The 20,506-nt window shown below is 40.0% G+C and overlaps 1 protein-coding gene across 3 annotated transcripts in view; it reads left to right on the forward strand.

The window, feature by feature from the left end:
• The first annotated feature begins 6,709 nt into the window (after positions 1-6,709).
• LOC127448855 (MAGUK p55 subfamily member 4-like) overlaps positions 6,710-20,506 on the forward strand; it is a 31,046-nt gene continuing 17,249 nt past the window's right edge. The window contains exons 1-14 of one of the 3 annotated variants that reach the window (XM_051711715.1): positions 6,710-7,033; positions 7,662-7,749; positions 7,918-8,039; positions 8,116-8,193; positions 8,716-8,799; positions 9,616-9,747; positions 12,854-12,935; positions 13,067-13,152; positions 14,457-14,528; positions 15,944-16,140; positions 16,322-16,380; positions 18,552-18,569; positions 18,679-18,720; positions 18,817-18,837. In XM_051711715.1, coding sequence (XP_051567675.1) covers positions 7,692-7,749; positions 7,918-8,039; positions 8,116-8,193; positions 8,716-8,799; positions 9,616-9,747; positions 12,854-12,935; positions 13,067-13,152; positions 14,457-14,528; positions 15,944-16,140; positions 16,322-16,380; positions 18,552-18,569; positions 18,679-18,720; positions 18,817-18,837 — 1,051 coding nt within the window. In that variant the 5' untranslated portion in view covers positions 6,710-7,033; positions 7,662-7,691. Of the gene's footprint in view, positions 7,034-7,624; positions 7,750-7,917; positions 8,040-8,115; positions 8,194-8,715; positions 8,800-9,615; positions 9,748-12,853; positions 12,936-13,066; positions 13,153-14,456; positions 14,529-15,943; positions 16,141-16,321; positions 16,381-18,551; positions 18,570-18,678; positions 18,721-18,816; positions 18,838-20,506 lie in introns of all 3 variants that reach the window. The other 2 variants (XM_051711714.1, XM_051711716.1) reach the window with 2 other exon arrangements.

Here is a 20,506-nt window from a genome sequence, read left to right on the forward strand (position 1 = left end):
ACGTTGTCATTATGGGGTATTGTTTGTAGAATTTTGAGGAATATAATGAATTTAATCCATTTTGGAATAAGGCTGTAACATAACAAAATGTGGAAAAAGTGAAGCGCTGTGAATACTTTCTGGATGCACTGTATATGACCATCATATATTTTACTGTATCTTCTCTTTTTGTTATACATCTGATATTCTAAGGTACTTCATTTAATTCAGTATATTTCATTACATAATTGGGTCAGGAATCATTATTTCTGGTCAAAATCACAATGTCATCACTTAAAATCACAAACTACAACATTCAGGGAATGTTTTATGCTGCTTTTGGAGAAAAAAGCAAGATCCTGATTTTGTAAATATTGTATATAGCTCAGATGTCATAATATTACTTGAGACATGGAGCCAATTAGAGTCTAAAACCTACACTCCTTTAAACTACAGATAATTACATATACCATCAGTGAAACACCCACAAGTTAAAAATGGAAGAGGTTCAGGAGGAATTATTGTTTGGTTTAAAGAACATATTTCCCATTAAAGCCTGACCAAATAGGGAGAACACATATTTGGATTAAAATTATAATTATTATAATTACAGATGAGAATACTTACCTGTGTGCCACCTACACCCCCCCCCCCCCCATGAGTCACCAAATTATAGTGAGGAGATCTTCTCCACATTACAATCTGTGATCATTCAGTTTCAGTCTCTTGGCTCAGTCCTAATAATGGGGGATCTGAATGCAAGAACTGGGAAAGAACTGGATTATAGTAGTTCAGTTGAAGATAAGTATATATTAACAATACAAATATATGAAATCAAAATAAACATTCCACTAAACCACATCAGAACTATGACAACACAATAAACAGAAATGGAAAAGAAGTTCTGCAGCTCTGTAAAAGCCTTGGTCTCTACATAGTGAACGGCAGAACAAAGGATGATTCTCTGGATCGATTTACCTATTGCTCTTCTTTAGGTGGTAGCACAGTGAACTACGCCATCACAGGTCTAGACCAAAACCAGATCAATTACTTCACATTGATGCCACAGCTACCTCCCTCGGACCACTGTCACATAGTTATTAGTTTAAAAAGTCTTCTACCATCTTCAGATCAGAAGTCTAAACTATATCCCCTCCCAACCAGATTCTTCTGGAGAAAAGACAGTCCAGCCCAGTATGAAGCTGAACTCCACAGAATTTATGCTGAGAACATGACTGATGTGTTTCTCCCATCCACATTTGGAACTGACGAGAAAAGCATAAATTTGGCAAAAAAAAAAAAACTATTGACTAACATTTTTTTCACAGTTGCCAGCAAATCATTGAATAAAATAAAACTGAACAGGAGAAAAAAAGGAAATCACGAAAGATGACTGTGATCATTTTTCATAATAAAAATCATTTTAAGACAAAAAAATATTTTTATACTTGGTGGACCAGTTCTTATATATATATATATATATACACTTTATTGCCAAAAGTATTTGCTCACCCATCCAAATAATTGAATTCAGGTGTTCCAATCACTTCCATGGCCACAGGTGTATAAAATGAAGCACCTAGGCATGCAGACTGCTTCTACAAACATTTGTGAAAGAATGGGCCGCTCTCAGGAGCTCAGTGAATTACAGTGTGGTACTGTGATAGGATGCCACCTGTGCAACAAGTCCACTCGTGAAATTTCCTCGCTACTAAATATTCCACAGTCAACTGTCAGTGGTATTATAACAAAGTGGAAGCGATTGGGAATGACAGCAACTCAGCCACGAAGTGGTAGGCCACGTAAAATGACAGAGCGGGGTCAGCGGATGCTGAGGTGCATAGTGCGCAGAGGTCGCCAACTTTCTGCAGAGTCAATGGCTACAGACCTCCAAAGTTCATGTGGCCTTCAGATTAGCTCAAGAAACAGTGCGTAGAGAGCTTCATGGAATGGGTTTCCATGGCCGAGCAGCTGCATCCAAGCCATACATCACCAAGTGCAATGCAAAGCGTCGGATGCAGTGGTGTAAAGCACGCCGCCACTGGACTCTAGAGCAGTGGAGACGCGTTCTCTGGAGTGACGAATCATGCTTCTCCATCTGGCAATCTGATGGATGAATCTGGGTTTGGCAGTTGCCAGAAGAACGGTACTTGTCTGACTGCATTGTGCCATCTGTGAAGTTTGGTGGAGGGGGGATTATGGTGTGGGGTTGTTTTTCAGGAGCTGGGCTTAGCCCCTTAGTTCCAGTGAAAGGAACTCTGAATGCTTCAGCATACCAAGAGATTTTGGACAATTCCATGCCCCCAACTTTGTGGGAACAGTTTGGGGATGGCCCCTTCCTGTTCCAACATGACTGCGCACCAGTGCACAGAGTAAGGTCCATAAAGACATGGATGAGCGAGTTTGGTGTGGAAGAACTTGACTGGCCTTCACAGAGTCCTGACCTCAACCTGATAAAGCACCTTTGGGATGAATTAGAGCGAAGACTGCGAGCCAGGCCTTCTCGTCCAACATCAGTGTCTGACCTCACAAATGCGCTTCTGGAAGAATGGTCAAAAATTCCCATAAACACACTCCTAAACCTTGTGGAAAGCCTTCCCAGAAGAGTTGAAGCTGTTATAGCTGCAAAGGGTGGGCCGACGTCATATTAAAACCTATGGATTAAGAATGGGATGTCACTTAAGTTCATATGCGTCTAAAGGCAGATGAGCGAATACTTTTGGCAATATAGTGTGTATATATATATATATATATATATATATATATATATATATATATATATATATATATATATATATATATATATAATTTTTTTTATTTATTTTTTTTATCCCCTTTTCTCCCAATTTGGAATGCCCATTTCGCACTAATTAGTAGGTCCTTGTGGTGGCACGGTTACTCACCTCAATCCAGGTGGTGGAGGACAAGTCTCAGTTGCCACCACTTCTGAGACAATCCGTGCATCTTATCACGTGGCTCGCTGTGCATGACACTGCGGAGACTCACAGCATTTGGAGGCTCATGCTACTCTCTGCGATCCACACACAACTTACCACGCACCCCATTGAGAGCGGGAACCACTAATCACGACTAATCACGACCACGAGGAGGTTACCCCATGTGACTCTACCCTCCCTAGCAACCGGGCATATTTGGTCACTTAGGAGACCTGGCTGGAGTCACTCAGCAAACCCTGGATTCAGACTCGTGACTCCAGGGGTGGTAGTCAGCATCAATACTCGCTGAGCTAGCCAGGCCTCCTGGGGGAGCAATTCTTAACCATGTTACCAGTTACAATTATTTAGGTCTGACTATATTTGCTTCTGGACATTTTGACTTGGCAAAAAAAGGCCTAACAGACAAGGCCTGTAGGACATATTATAGTATAAGAAAATCACTATTTAAATTGAACCTCCCTATTAAACTGTGGCTGAAATTGTTTGACAGTGTCATCAAGCCCATACTTATGTATGGCAGCGAAATCTGGGGACCCAAATATAAACTGAATTATGAATCCTGAGACGAAAGTTAAATTGAAATTTTCCACCTTGAATTCTGTAAAAATATCCTGGGAGTTCACAGAAGTGCTTCTAACCTGGGCTGTAGGGCAGAACTGGGCAGTGCTGAGTGACTCCAGCCAGGTCTCTTAAGCAACCAAATTGGCCGGTTGCTAGGGAGGGTAGAGTCACATGGGGTAACCTCCTCGTGGTCACTATATTGTGGTTCGCTCATTGGTGGGACGCGTGGTGAGTTGAGCGTGGATGTTGCTGAGAAGAGCGGGAAGCCTCCACACGCGCTATGTCTCTGTGGTAATGTGCTCAACAAGCCACGTGATAAGGTGCGTGGATTGACAGACTCAGACGCGGAGGCAACTGGGATTCGTCCTCCGCCACCCGCATTGAGGCAAGTCACTACACCACCACGAGGACTTAAAGCGCATTGTGAATTGAGCATTCCAAACTGGGGAGAAAAAAAAATTGCATATTCTAATATTTAGTTGGACCGCCTTTAGCTTTGATTACAGCGTGCATTTGTCGTGGCATTGTTTCAACAACCTTATGCAACGTTCATTTCCGTCCAGAGTTGCATTAATTTTTGGCCGAGATCTTGTATTGATGATGGGAGAGTTGAACTGGGTGCATCGCTTCATGTGCTTGCCTTCTTACCCTGACGTGCCCATCGCTTTGGAATAGGGTAAAGCTGGACTCATCAGACCACCTGACCTTTTTCCATTGCTCCACAGTCCAATCTTTATGCTACCTAGCAAATTGAAGTTGTTTTTTTCCAATTAGCTTCACTAACAAGTGGCTTTCTTGTGCCCACACAGCTGTTTAGTCCCAATCCTGTAAGTTTTTGTCGCATTGTACGTGTGGAAATGCTCTTACTTTCACTATTAAACATAGCTGTGAGTTCTACTGTCGATTTTTTACGATGTGACTTCAAGCGTTTTAGTGACCTCTGATCACGATCATTCAAGATTTTTTTCCTATCACATTTCTTCCCACAAAGCTGACAGTTCACCACTATCCTTCCAGGTTTTAATAATGCGTTGGACAGTTCTTAACCCAATTCCAGTGATTTCAGCAATCTCCTTAGTTGTTTTCTTTGCTTGATTCAGGCTAATAATTTGCCCCTTCTGAAATACAGTAAAAAAAATCAGAAGACCCCGGGATACATCATCCGACGTGGTTGTTTAAGAAATGAGAAACTACACTCTGCTTATTTAAATCCAAACGGCGAATTTTTTTTTGGCCAGGCAGTGTAGATTGGCATCATATCTGACCAAAATTAAAGACTACCGTCACAGGAAGCTCCTTACACAAGCATTGTGTGAGTGAACACAGCATGGCGGTAGAGACGGGTTGACACAGACAGAACTGGAAACCCAGAGAGAACAGACGGTGTTCACACTGCACTCAATGAGTCATAGAGGATGAACTATACTTCCTCACTGAGTGCAGTAAATATGAGAGCATTAGAAACACACACTTTACACTCATAGAACAGATACTGGCTGAATTCAGCAGAATGAGTAATATAGAGAAACTCTCATATGTTCTTGCAGAGGAGGCTGAATGTATAGATTTAGCAGCAGAGTATGTGTTCTCCTGTCATTATCTGAGGGAGAGAGGGTGACCCCTCACTAAATACTGAAAGTGTCAGTTTAATTTACCATTACTCATTGTTCACAATTTGATTTATGAATGTAATACATGTTTTTTTATATTTGTTTATTTGTATTATTACTATTACAGAATGCTTTGGCAACATTGTACATTGTATGCAGCCATGCTAATAAAGCTCATTTGAATTTGAATTTGAATTTGAGAGAGAGAGAGAGAGAGAGAGAGAGAGAGAGAGAGAGAGAGAGAGAGAGAGAGAGAGAGAGAGAGAGAGAGAGAACCTTAACAAAACTAAAATACTAACATTTCACAAAAGACACAGATGTCAGGGATAGAGACCCAATTTCACCATTGGTGTGACCAAAATTGAACATGCCACAAACTATACATACGTATCTCGGGTTGAAAATAAGTCAAACTGGAAACTTCAGCTTGGCCATGAATTAACTGAAAAAGAAAGCAAGAAGGGCCTTTTATGCCATCAAAGTATCTATACAATTTGAAATACCAATTACAGTCTGGCTCAAAACATTCCCATCAGTTAAAGAACCTATTGCATTATATGGCAGCAAAGTGTGGGGTCCTCTTCTGAATCATGATGCATGCAGAATGTTAAAAGTATCTTCAGAGTCCAGAGGAACACATCAAACAATGCATGCAGGGCGGAATTTAGCCAATATCCTCTATTGATTCGCATTGAGAAACGAGCCATCTAATTTTGAAAACATCTCAAAATGATCCACCTCAACTCTTATAATTTTAAAGCCCTTAAAAACCATGGAATGATTATTGAAAAAAGCCCCTTCATTCAGATGGTCCTGAGGCTGCAAAAACAGACTAACACAACTAACAGGATGAACATGACTAACAACAGTCTGCCTCAGGACACTGATATCATCATCCACAAAATGAAAAATGAAGGAAGAGATTGCATTTTACTAGCAGGATGGTACATTGATGCCTGCCACAAAAAGAGGGAGTGACCAATCAGTGATGCACTCACACACACACACACATGTTGGTGCGGCTATCCTTGTGAGGACTCTCCGTAGACATTATGATTTTTATACTGTGCGAACTATAAATTCTATCTCCTAACCCTAACCCTACCCCTAAACCTAACCCTCACAAAAAACTTTCAGCATTTTTACATTTTCAAAAAAACATCATTTAGTCTGTTTTTTAAGTGATTTGAATTAGGGGGACAGTAGAAATATCCTCATAAACCACATTTATAGCATAATACCCTTGTAATTACCAGTTTGTAACCTAGAAAAATGTCCTCGTAAACCACCCAAACCCACCCACACACAATTCTACATTATATGTTTATTTGTCTTTTATTTAGTCATTTTATAATTTGATCTCATCTATTCAAGATTCATTGTAAACATTGCAAATGCTTTGGCAATACATTGTAACGTTTCTTATGCCAATAAAGCACATTTGAAGAGAGAGAGAGAGAGAGAGAGAGAGAGAGAGAGAGAGAGAGAGAGAGAGAGAGAGCGAGCGGTATAATTGAGTGATGCAGTGAGTGAGGAATTATTAAATCGTAGATCACTGAATGTTTGTGTGCCAAGTGTTGGTGATAGTGAGCATGTTTTTTGTTATATGTTTGTTGTATACTATCCAATCCCTCCCTTCCTGATTTCTTCCCTCACCTTCTTTATCTCTCTCTCTCTCTGACTCATTTGCATGCAAGGGATTAAGCAGGATAGAGAAAGATTACGTTCCTTTTTCCAAGGGGACTTTTCCGTGCTCTGTTATGGAATCTAAGGCGTGTTGTTCTTCTGTCTGTACCAGCATATCTGAGCGAGCAACATTAAAACTGACCATCATCATACAAAATAGAGCTAGCAAAAGCTCTTCAGTCTGTTAAATTCTAAACTGGGAATAAAAACTGAGAAGACGAGCTGAACGTCACAGGAGAGGTAAGTGAACTGGATTTGCTTCTTAAGACTCTCTGCCTGGATGGTTCTTGCCTCTTGGGCTTATCTATAAGGAAGTTCCCTGTAGGACAATCAAGCAGACTGTTTATTTATGACTACGATTGTTATTCCCTTCCTCTATGTGTTCCCGGGATGCTCCAGTGAGGATTCAAATTTGTTAAGTGTAAATTCTGCACACATCCACTCAACAATCAGATTTGGCAATGCAAATGGACTCTCTAATGTAGACTAGAAGGACTGTAACTATGAAGTATTATAAAACATTTAAAAGTACAGATTCTGTTCCGACTGATATTTTGGTTATGTAGCACAGGTAATTTTTATCCAAAGCCACTTAAGGTGCACATACTTAAAGGACAGGCCCCCAAAAGCAACCTGTGGTCTTGCTCAAGGTCAAAACTGTAACAAGGGTACTCACCAGTTGATGGACCATCCTCTAATCTGGGACTTTAATTTAAAACTTCTGGGTTATCAGCCCTTATGGACCTTTTTCACAGCATGTGATAAAAAAAAAAAAAAAAAAAAAGAAAATTGAAATTCACTTGAATTGTGATCCGAGTGTTTTTCCTGCAGTTGTATATGAGGAGGCCAGTGTGTTGTTTTTCTGTAGCCTGACACCCAAGTAGCTTCAGGACTCAGGATGAGACCAGACATGGAGAATGATCCAGAGTCAGCTACACGGGAGATGGGAGACAAGGGTAAGACAAGCTAAGCCGCAACTTCAAAAGTTACCAATTTAAAGTTGGACTTTGTGACGCTAATCTGAGTGCTGTTGTGGATGCTAATGATAATGACCACCAATACATGCTACTGTCATGTATTTAACAAACAAGCAGTTTTATATGTGTTTGCACATGCATTTCCAGGCCTGACGCAGATCTTGGCATATGTGATTGCTGAGGTGAGGGGCTCTATCAATAAAGAAATAAACGGAGCTGAACTTTTGTACAGTTTGCTCAACGCTCCCTGGCTGCAGTCTCTACTAAAGGTACAGATATCCCTGCATACACTTAAACACTTATTAACAATGCGTGAAAGTCATGGTTCATCCTCTTTCTCTGCAGGTGTATGAATGTCTACAGCAGCACCTGAAGGGTTCCGCTAGGCCGTATCTCTCCTATTCATCTGGACTTTCTCTGCAGGTCAGCCCTGCTCTCAAGTTTTGTAGTTTCTTCTCATACATTCTCATGGGTCTGGGTCTTTGGGAGTCTGGTATTACTTTGCATCTAAGTTTTTGGGAGTCTAGTATAGGTCTGGGTCTAACATCGTGTCCTAACCAGAAGTAACACGATAAAAGGTATCTCTTCCATGTTGAGTTTTTCTCCAAGCCAGCCACAGCCGCTGCAAGCAGTGTCGTTCACCTAGTTTCTATTTCTGCGACGTTGTGCCAGCCAGGGAGCCCCGCCCACTGTGAACTCTCATTGGTTTAAAATCCAGATTGGTACATTACTGTACATAACTGTACATCAAATATGTTCTGATTGACTGTAACTGTTCCCTGTTTTGCAGCTGTTTTGCATTCATTGTTGAAAGACATATTGCTTGTCTCTAGAATCATATCGCATCATGTCTGTTTAGGACACAGTGTACAGTAAAGGGGCCTGGTCTTGACTCTAACCAATACATCTGCCACCAATACATTTGAACTCTTAATTGCATTCTAGATTCTTTCTGACCTGCTGGCAATCCCTAACCCCTCAAATGAAGCTCGAGAACTTTATAACCTCCTCAGTCAGCCCCATTTACAGGTGAGCATTCAGGTCACGAGATGGACTTAACATCTCTCCAACTTCATATTATAGATATATGACTTTGTAATGTGTGGTGTCAACAGTAAGGAGTTTGTATGTGGTTTAGAAGAGAAACTGTAACCTTTCTGGAATGCAAGGTGTAACCAGTCCTACTTGACCCACTCCGAGCGGGATTCGAACTGGCGTCTCTGGCATGGGAGGTGGGCACGCTAACGAGGAGGCTAAAGGCTACAGCCTCTAGCGTCAGTCATTAGTGAGTCTCTTGAGGTCAGGGCAGTGAAGTTTACTCATACCGCACAGCTATCATGTACCAGCTGGCTCCCGTTACACTCACTCCCAGTTACAATCACTCCCCTAAACCTCACTCCCATCCAAGTCACAGCACCACTGTAACTGGTCCTGCTCGACCTGCTCCGAGCGGGATTCGAACCAGGGTCTCCAGCATGGGAGGCAGGCGCGCTAACAAGGAGGCTAAAGGCTGCAGCATCTAACATCAGTCGCTAGTGCACCTCTTTAGGCCAGGGGAGTGAGATTTACACATACCGCACAGCTATCATGTACCAGCTGGCTCCCATTACAAATGCAAGACATTATTATCTGGTAGACACTGATAGACACAAGCAAGCCTATAGAAGAAAGTTATCTGTTAGCATTCCTATTCATCTCAAAGGCAGCTGAGTTGTTGTTATGCTTATATTATTGTTAATTAGTCATTATTAAAAAGTGGCACTTATTATTTATTTATTTTTATTTAATATTATTGGTATTTATTGTTAATCATTGTGTATAATAGAAACTGCATGTATTTTTCAGGCTCTCCTCTCAGCACATGACACAGTAAGTCTGAGGGACTATGAGCCGGAATTGCCACCACTGCCTAATGACATCCCTGAAGACGAGGAAGCCATGAGGATCGTCTGCCTAGTCAAAAACAATCAGCCTCTGGTGAGCATGACCAGAAAAAGGAGTGGCAGGCAAATCTAAGGCTTGTTTTTACTGACCTGTGATTTATTGTTGCTTCTCTCAATGTGCATCACTGGAGCCTGTGTTTCAGATCAACATGGCAACAAGTGAACAGAGATAGAGACTGCCAGTGGTTTAAAATCTAGTGAATATGGAGCGGTTTTAGCTGTTGTTTCTTCTAACATTCATTTAGCTAAATCTGTGTGGCTTTTAACTTTATCTATCAGCTTTGAGGCCATCTATATGCTAGAGCTATTTTACAAAATATGAACAGTCTTAATTTCAGCCAAAATACAGGGTGTCCCAGCTAATACAGAAGAGTTGGCAACCTTATCATGCACTTACTCATTTTGTCCAATAAAATGCTCTCTAGAATGAGAATGTACCTCCCACTAATTCCACTTACTTCTGACTAGCAATAGCGAGTAGCAAATCATGTTCATGATTATGATGCAAGCTAAAGGCTATTGGCTATTTAATAGGAACAAGCCCCTTGAAATATCTTGCCACAACTTAGTTTCAAAAGAAAATACATAAACACAGGAAAGTAAACTGTGATTGTAAAGTGATTTCATAGGGTCTTTAAGAAAAAAGCAAACTGCCATCTTGTTGACAACTGTCAAGTGCTCTCATTGGTAACTGTAAGATGTGTTGTCAAGGATAGACCAGAGCTGATAGAGGGATCCATAGCCACTGGGACACTTTAAGGCAAGCGACCCACCATGGATACTTCTCAACAGGGGGACAGCTGGCTAGAGGCTTCGACGCCATGTTGGAAGGTCCCAGGATGGGCAGTTGCACATCGGCCAAGACTCCTGTTTCCCCAAGCATTGTTTTGCCCATCACTGCAAACTGTCCCAACACTTCTGGAAGTTGCCATCAGCGCAATGCATTATGGGAACAGACCATCATTTGCTCCTCCTCTTGTGTCTGTAGCTCAATCGTGATTGGTAAGGACCAAACCTATGGATTTGGAGATTTCCATTATTCCTTTTCAGCAAGATTTGTGACTCTGCTGAAAGCCTTATCTAATCATTAATCTTTGTCTTCCTGTCTTCATCCATTTCATCTTTTGTTTCTCATTCATTTTCTGAAGACAATGTGACTGAGTATGTAGACAACGGGGAGGAAAGTGATGTCGGTAATTCTATGCAACATATGCACCCCCAACTATCTTCATGAACTTCCTCATCGTCTCCCTGCTATTATGTTTCAAATGCCCCTACAGAACCTTCTAGAAACACCCCTCATTCCCAAACTGCTCCCCCAAGCCCAGTGTACTCTCATCGGGTAGGAGAGGCCACCACATGCTCCCATACAGGGTCGGCAAAGGAGGAAGGTCTAGATGAATAGCTGAGTTCATTGAAGCAGGCAGCCTGCTGCATGAAGCACAGTTCTTAAAACGTAAAGCTGCTCGGAGAGAGGATGGCCGCTGCTACAGAACGCATGTCCCAGAGCATGCAGGAGAACTCTCAGGCTCTAACGCTGCTTACACATGTAGTGGATTAGCTCCAGGAGATAGTCACCACGGGCAACATAACTTCGGCACCTACAAAAGTTACCAAAGTTCACAGTGTTATCCTTGAAAGAGAGACTTGGTAACGCCCGCAGCAAAGCAGTTGCAATAAATGCAGTTTTGCCACATTGCACTGAGGCTGCAAGGACGGCTAACACATCGATCAGTATCCCTGCCAGTCCAGCTATCACCACTTCCTCTCGATGTTCACACTGTCATTCCTGCTCCTCTTCCTCGTCATCTTCCTCATCTGCCATCACTCTACCAGGGCACCAAATGGTATCAAAGGGGAGATCTTTTGGTCACACCTCCAACACTGCATCATTGAAAGCGGAGTAAAAACAAAGCCATCTACATCTTCTCAAAGGAGACAGGTTTATGGACAGCCCAAGATGACCAATGGCTCCTTGACATCCAGTCCTTCCCAAAAACCACAAAGTGAACAGCAGCACATTTGGGTGTCTTTCGAGCCAGAAGAAGAGGAAAAACAAGAAAAAGGAATAAGGTCATTTTAATGTTTCCTCGGTTCTGAACATCCTTTCAGATTCTTGCAGTCTCAGGCATGCTGCTTTCAAACATTTAATCTGTGTGTGTCCTTATTCATCTAATATGTCAAGTTAACAACATCAGTGCTTCTCCAATGTATTTGCAGTGATTTATTGGACTAATTGTTTTACCCCTTCATCCTTATCTCATTGGTTCAGCATCTTCCTCCTCTTAATCATCTTTCATGAGATTATTTCTCTTGTTTATTATATACAGTATATATACTGTATTTATACTGTACTGTATATATACTGTGTGTATATATATATATATATATATATATATATATATATATATATATATATATATATATATATATATATATATATACACACAGTATATGTATACACTACCGGTCAAAAGTTTTGAAACACTTGTCTGAATTGTTTCTCATGATCTTAAAAATCTTTTGATCTGAAGGCGTATGCTTAAATGTTTGAAGTTAGTTTTGTAGACAAAAATAGAATTGTGCCACGATATTAATTTATTTCATTATAAAACTAAAATTTAATTTAAAAAAAAAGTTTTTGAAATGGATGACTTGGACCAAATAATAACGAAAAGCAGCCAATAAGTGCCCAGCATAGATGGGAACTCCTTCAATACTGTTTAAAAAGCATCCCAGGGTAATACCTCAAGAAGTTGGTTGAGAAAATGTCAAGAGTACATGTCTGCAAATTCTAGGCAAAGGGTGACCATATAATATATCATATATAAAACATACTTCACACTATTTATGGCTGATAGTATGAATGACAGAAGATGTCATGGCCCTGAGTAAAATCAATTGCCCTAAGTGGAGTCAAGTTTCGATTCTCAATGCCTCAGAATCGAAGAATCGATTCTTTTTTTTAAGCGACTTCCAGCCCTAATCTCAGTTCAGTTGTCTGTCATTGAATAACATCCTTTTGCCTTTCCTATCAGATGTTGTTATGATGTTTGTTTAAAGCATGTTTTGTACATGATACATACCTAATGGAGCCTTGGAGACATTTTGATTGATATTTGCTTTCTTCTGACACTAAGGGGGCAACGATCAGGAGAGATGAGGTGACAGGTGAAATATATATTGCTCGGGTTATACATGGAGGACTGGCTGACCGCAGTGGTGAGGATGGTCCTATTTTACTATTCTTTCGAAACATCGCGCTGTTTGTTTCTGTGATATGCCACTAACATATTCTCCCTATGTCAGTAGTATTTGTCTCATGCATCTTGTCTATGTGCTTCCTGTTGAAGGTCTCTTGCATGCTGGAGACAGGCTGGTAGAGGTGAATGGTTATCCTGTGTTTGGACTGGAACCAGAACAAATCATCCAGATTCTAGTTAGTACACACTCTCACTTACAGATCTATATACTGACCTATTGTTCTCTGGATGCTGGTTCCCGGCATGTTAGTGTCCCCACAAAACTACTTATCTACCTTATTTAGCAAGACTTCCTTGGTTACCTAGATTCACCAGAAAGACCATGCTGGTTGACCAGGTTCATCAACAAGTTCATCAATAAAGTATGGCTGGTGAACAGAACAACTATGCCAGTTCACCAGCTAGACCAATGCTAAACTAGCACTAACCAATATAAACCAACTGAGACCAGCAAGACATTTGTGAATGTGTTCATAATTTTATAATACTTTTTGATATTTAAAATCTAGGAGGTCTAAAATATAAAGCTATCCGTTAGCATTACCATTCATACCAATGGTATTTGCTTGGCTAGCGCAGGGTTCCCCGGAAGAATGAAATCATGTGACTAATCTTTCATCAGTAGCAGCAGATAGGCAAAAAAAGTCCATTTCACGCTTTTAAGAGCCCTTCAAAAACTACTATGTAATGAAAATATTGGAATTTAATGTTTTTTTTTTTTTAAATAAATAAATGTGTCAGAAAAAATTACTACATTTGAATGGCTGTCAAGGAAGAAGTATGAGCTGCATCCGCAATCGCATGCTGTTAGAATATGTACTGCATTTGATGAAGGATGCACTTTTCAGGCGGTAATAAATTACGTTCTTTAGGTCTGCAGGTAAGCAGTAAGAAAACATTCTAGACATACTTTATCCGGGAACGTCGCCACCGTTCCATGGCCTGAATATATGAGATAATAACAACAACCATGAAAATAATCTGCTCTGGTTTTGTTAAAAAAAAAAAAAGCACCATTTAGCCTAAACACAAAGAACAACTTTCTTGTTATATATGGCACTTACAGTTGAAAAGACCTGTGGTTCTCCACCAACTAGTCTTTTGAACATGACGTCTCCTCAGCTCCCGTGGGATTATAGGATAATAAAGTGTCCAGTTGATGCACACTTTAGAATCTCACCAGAATTTACAGCACACTGTTTTATAAATACTGAGGATTTAGACATACTACTTCATTGGCTTACTGTTTTTGCCATACTTTATAGTAGGAATATTCAGATTCAGCCATACTTTTCCCATCATAGGGTATAGTTCCAGCAGGGGCTAATCGAGACCTGCTACCCTGCTAATCCCTGACCCACTGGTTAAAATAGAGTAAATAACTCCCTCTTTTCATCACAACGAAAGGACCTACCAAACAAATTCTAATTTATTTTTATGGGACATTTATAAAGTTCATGCTATTAATTTCCTGCCACAGGCTCACTCCCATGGAACCATAATGTTCAAGGTCGTTCCTATCACTGACAGGCCAGTCAACAACCAAACTATGGTGAGTTATCTTGTGTTAAATGAATAGTTCCCCAAAAATGAAAATCCTCTCATTATTTACTCACCCTAATGCTATCCCAGATGTGTATTACTTTCTTTCATCTGCTGAACTCAAATTAAGATATTTAGAAGAATTTCTCAGCTCTTTTGGTCCATACAATACAAGTAAATGGGTGCCAAAATGTCGAAGCTCCAAAAAGCACATAAATCAGCATAAAAGTAATCCATATCTTCAGAAGTTATACGATAGGTGTGGGTGAGAAACAGATCAATATTTAAGTCCTTTTGGCTAGAATTTTTTCTCCCTGCCCAGTAGCCTAAACAAAAAATGATGAAGGTGAATCACCAAAACACAAGAAGAATATGAAAGTGGAGATTGACTGAGCAGGGAGGAGAATTTACAGTAAAAAAGGACTTAAATATGAATCTGACTCCAGTGGTTAAATCAATGTCTTCAGAATTGATATGATAGGTGTGGGTGAGAAACAGATTCAGGCCCAGTTCCAGATCAAAATCACTGAGGGTGCTTCTGAAAATAGTGGGTGTGCTCTGTATAAACTGGAGACGTATCGTAATTACACATTAAAATAAAAGATGAAATCATGTTTAAATGCTACTAAATAAACTAAAAATCTTTTTTTCATATGAAAACATTTATTGCTTCTTTTTTTCTGCGCATGATCTGTCACTGAAAATGAGGACATACTGATTTTTAAAATCACATCTATTATCTGGCAACCTGGAGCATATTAAACGCTTGTGGAGGCGCAGCCGTAATTTGTCCTGGTCTGCAATTGAGGGTGATCTAACGTTCATTTGAGGGTGCTTAGCATCCTCAAGCACCCTCGAAGAACCGGGCCTGAACAGATTAATATTTAAGTCCTTTTTTACTGTAAATTCTCCTACCTGCTCAGTCAATCTCCACTTTAACTTTCACGCATGAGGGTGAGTAAATGATGAGAGCATTTCCATTTTTGGGTGTACTATCCCTTTAACATTGGAATATTCTATAGCAGTAGTTCTTGTAACCTACTGCTTTTATCATGAGTTCTAGCTCTTATTTGTATTTATACATATATAATTAATTTGTTGCCTTAGCTTTGGGTGTATCTACACACTGATCTGTTCAGAATTTGCATATTAAAAAATTCATTTTTAACTCAAATATGAGCACTGGATACCACTTGCAAAATAAACATGCACATAATGAGTCATTTTACAACAATGCAGCATAATAATGTTTGAAATGTTTACTGTGTACAGTTTTACAAATTACTTTAAAAAAATAGTAGGCAGTATTTAGTGTACACTGTGCAGCATGAGTGCCTATCAGTGTGTCTATCACCTGTGAATCTCTGGATTTTGTACAACTGCACTGTACTTATTCATGACTTCTTTGATGGCTCTCTTTGCAAGCTGTATGTGCGTGCCATGGTGGACTATAACCCTCATGCGGACCCCTCCATCCCCTGCGCAGACGCTGGTATGGCCTTCAGGAAAGGAGATATCCTGGAGATTGTGGATCAGACAGACACCCTCTGGTGGCAGGCCATAAAACTGCCAAGCATCTCTGCCTGCGCTGGCCTCATTCCCTCCACCAGCTTGCTCAAAAGGTCAGTTCTTAGTAGATAGGGGTTACAGGTCAGTGACAATAATTACACATCTGCATGGGCTATGATGTGATGAGATTTGGCAGCTGAGTTGAATGTGATTTAAGATTATGCTGATAATCACTGCTGTCCCGAATTTTAGGCTTTATATTTATGACACGAATGTGTTTGGGTGTGTTTGTAGGAAGCAGAAAGAGTTCTGGTGGTCTCAGCCTTATCAACCCCATATCTGTGTCAAGACCTGTGAGTAAACACATGGTTACTGTGCCAACATGATCACACGGGAATCTTCGGAACCACTATGCGATGAATGTTCGTGCCCCGAAAATCTTCCATTCCTTTTGATCTAAGGATTGCAAGATGCTACTTTTGCAAAGAATTAAGTGAAAGAATGTTGTTTTGGTCTTTGTGCTGTTAGCTTTAGGTTCAGGGTTTGGGTTAGGAGTAGATTATGAATATATATGTAATTACTACTCAAATGTCTTTCACATCACATCCATTTAAATTAGGGATGCACGATATATCGGTGGCTGTTATGTACTATTGCAGATAACCTGAAAAATCTAAATATAATTATTGTGCCGATAGTGGAATTACTGCCGATATTTTCGCTGATAATCTGTTCTGGTTTATTACTTCACTTAACAGAATATGGAAAATAGCATATCTTTACTTACAGCAAAGGATCGCGCTTAAAACAAGCCCCAACACAATATAACACAGTGCATAGATCTTGAAACAAAAAGGATCCTTGCATATGTCCCTGCTCTGTCCAGATGTTGCAGGATATGATGCAATGCCATGTTGACTGCATCATCCACAGACATGTTTGCTCGATAAGCAAATTGAAGGGGATCTAGGAAGGGTCCAGTGATGTCCTTCAGGTGGCCAACACCAGGCTCTCAATTTATTTCATGACCACAGATGTCAGAGCGACGGGTCTGTAGTCATTAAGTCCTGTGATTTTGGGTTTCTTTGGGACAGGAATGATGATTGAGCATTTGAAGCAGCATGGGACTTCACACTGCTCCAGTGATCAATTGAAGATCAGTGTGAAGATGGGGGCCAGTTGGTTAGCACAGGATTTTAGACAAGTCAGTGAAACACCATCTTGTCCCTGTGCTTTCCTTGTATTTTGTTTTCAGAAGACACGGCACACCTCTTCTTCACAGATCTTAAGTGCAGTTTGAGTAGCAGGAGGTGGGTTGCAGGAGGTGTTGATGCTTGTGTGAAGTGAAGGTCAGAGCAGGTGTGAGGTGTAAGATTGGGCCTTTCAAATCTACAGTAGAACACATTCAGGTTGTCAGCCAGTTGTTGGCCCACTACAGTGTTGGGGGCAGGAGTCCTGTAGTTAGTAAGTTGTTTCAGGCCACTCCACACTGTTGCAGGGTCCTCTTTTGCCTGATGAAGCTGCCTGAGTTCTGCTGTAAACCACAGTTTGTCGTTGTTGTATGTTAAATAAGTCCTAGTAGTAATGCACATATCCTCACAGAAACTGATATATAATGTCACAGTATCTGTGAGCTCGTCCAGATTGGTATCTGCAGCTTCAAAAACACTCCAATCAGTGCAGTCAAAGCAGGCTTGTAGTTCCAGCTCTGCTTCATTGGTCCATCTAAATAAAATAAAAGTTCCTCAAGAAATATGAATGAATGAACCTGGCATCGTCCATGTTTCCTGTTCTTTCCAACAACAAAGCACGTGGACACGACTTACTCGTAATTACCACTTCAGAAGTGGGAAGTAGGATAATTCCGATAGCACATGAAGGCAGCATAAGACAGATAGAAAACATGGACAAGTTCTTGAAAAGGAAAACTATCGACGATGGTCATGTGGGATAGAGGGATAGTGGTGTGCTGTGGGATTTTTTTTAATCGTAAAAAGTGTGCCATGGCAGAAAAAAGGTTGGGAAACACTAGTATAACCTGTTTTTAAATAGGAGCAGTTAAACTTTTCCAAGCTTTAAAATAGCATATTTCTCAAATGAGTAGCTTTTAATGAATTAGATAACAGTCCAGGTTAAAAGATTACAAATGTAAATTGAAAATTGAAAAATATATATAATTAGCGGTTATTGCCTTCGGTATCTGCCCAGAAATTCTATATTGGTGCATGGCTAATTACAATTTTTAATTCATTTAATGTTTAATCATGTCTTGCGCTTGCACAGTGATGCACAGAGGTGCACATACGCATAACTGTTCCAGCTTTGGCCTCTGGGGCAGTTCATGAATTTGGAAAGCATACACACTGATTTTGACTCACAAAAAATTTGACCTCCTAACGCAGATTTTCCCGTGAGATCAGTCTCACTGTGCTTGTGTCATATGTGCTCTTATTTAGTATGTGTTTGATTCAACACATTTAACTGTTATGTATTGGTTTTATTTTGTTTCCATGCCAACCTGTAGTGAGCACAGTGGATGAAGGTGAGCATTTAAACTGGACTCTTGAAACACAGGGGCCTTGTCTTGAATTTGACGTACACTCATCTCTGATCTCTTTCTTTTCTTCTTTTCCCTCTTTTCTTCCTTTTAGAAGAAGACATGATTGCTATTGATGAAAATTGTGTAGAAGCAGGTAAAAGTTTCTTTCGTTATCCCAATTGTTGTGCTTAATGCATGTGTGCTTCATTATAGTATTCAGCTCATTCTAAACTTCCTTTCTTTTGCACAGATGAAGAGACGTTTGAATCTGGTAGGTAAGTCCTGACCTATCAGGAGAAAAAAATACTGCAGACATTGTATTTTCTTTAGGGCAAATGATAGAAACAGCAAGATCATAATGTGAATGAGTTTATTGTGTTTTTTTTTTGTTTTGTTTTTTTTTAACAATTTTATTGATTCCAAAAATAAAACATACAAACACAACATAAAAAATGGAATCAATTATTCACATTACCCCCCCCCCCACAAAATACATTAAAACTAAACAAGATATACATTAAAACAAAATCAATAAAACACATACCCAACTAAACTACAAATCCCTCTCCACAGCCATTCCCTGAAAACCATCCAAAAAAGCCAAATAACCCCCCCAACGAACAAATCCCATTTCCATTTCCCCAGCCTTCTAAAAAACATCTCCTCAAACGCCGCCACCTCGCCCATCTCCCCGCACCACTCCCTAAATGAGGGTACTCCAGCCGACTTCTATCCCCTGAGGATGATTTTTTTTTCATTCATATTTTTATTTAAGGAAGAACAGTGACCCCCCGAAGATCGGATATTACAAACAGTGAGGAAATAATTGACATCATTATTAGCCCATTGTGTCTGATTGCGTTATCCATTCCAATGTGCACAGGCCTTTTAATTACACTATTAATTTTAGTTTGGGGGAAGGGTTACGCCCTTTACAAAATATGAAATCATTGGAGTCCATACTGAATAAAAACGTTTGGTGGATCCTCTAAGAGAATATTTAATTTTCTCCAATTTCAAAAACAGCATCACATCACTAAGCCAGAGTGAAACTAAAGGTGGTTTACTTGATTTCCAATCAAGTAATATTCTTCTCCGAGCCAAAAGACATGCAAAAGCGCATGTGTCTTGACAATTTTTGGCATGAACACACCTTGCTCAGGTACTCCAAAAACAGGCATTTCAAAGCTAGGTCTGATATCCTTACTATATGCCTCAGACAAAACTTTAAATATAGTTGTCCAATAATAAAACAGTCTGGGACAAGCCTAAAACATATGAGCCAAGTCTGCTGTAGCAGAGCGACAACATGTCAACTACATTTGTGTATATCTTGGACAGCCTAACTTTGCTGTAATAAAGTCTGTGGACCTTGATGGAATGGAGGACCTTGAACTGAAAACCTAAGCGAGTACAGGAGGTTGTTCCATTCACTCTAAATAATGCATTATTCCAGGTTATTCCTCTGATATATCTAGATTAATATGTTTTACTGACATTAAAGTGTTATACATTAGAAATTACTCCCTTCAAATGTTAGGGGATGTTTAAAATTGTATCCTATCCTGTACTGGGAGGAGTGGAGGGGTATGTGGGACAATAATTTTGGATTAGATAAATATCTAAAGTGTGATCTTGGCAGATTGTATTTTGAGGAGAGAGTGGAGAACGGGGCAAAAAAATCATCAATAAAAAGATCACTAAATCTGACAAGACCCGACTGTTTCCACTGACTGAAGACTGAGTCCAATTGAGCTGGAAGGAATAGGTGATTCTTGCATATAGGGCTGGTTATGGAGAAGTCTTTGAAACCAAAACATTGTCTAAATTGAAACCAAATCTTGAGGGTATTTGCTACGACTGGGCATTGAGTATACAATGAAATACAAAGGGGCAAAGATAAAGCTAAAGCAGGAAGGGATGATGAAGTACAAGAATTC

Source organism: Myxocyprinus asiaticus, chromosome 12, assembly GCF_019703515.2.
Source record: "Myxocyprinus asiaticus isolate MX2 ecotype Aquarium Trade chromosome 12, UBuf_Myxa_2, whole genome shotgun sequence".
Lineage (NCBI taxonomy): Eukaryota > Metazoa > Chordata > Actinopteri > Cypriniformes > Catostomidae > Myxocyprinus > Myxocyprinus asiaticus.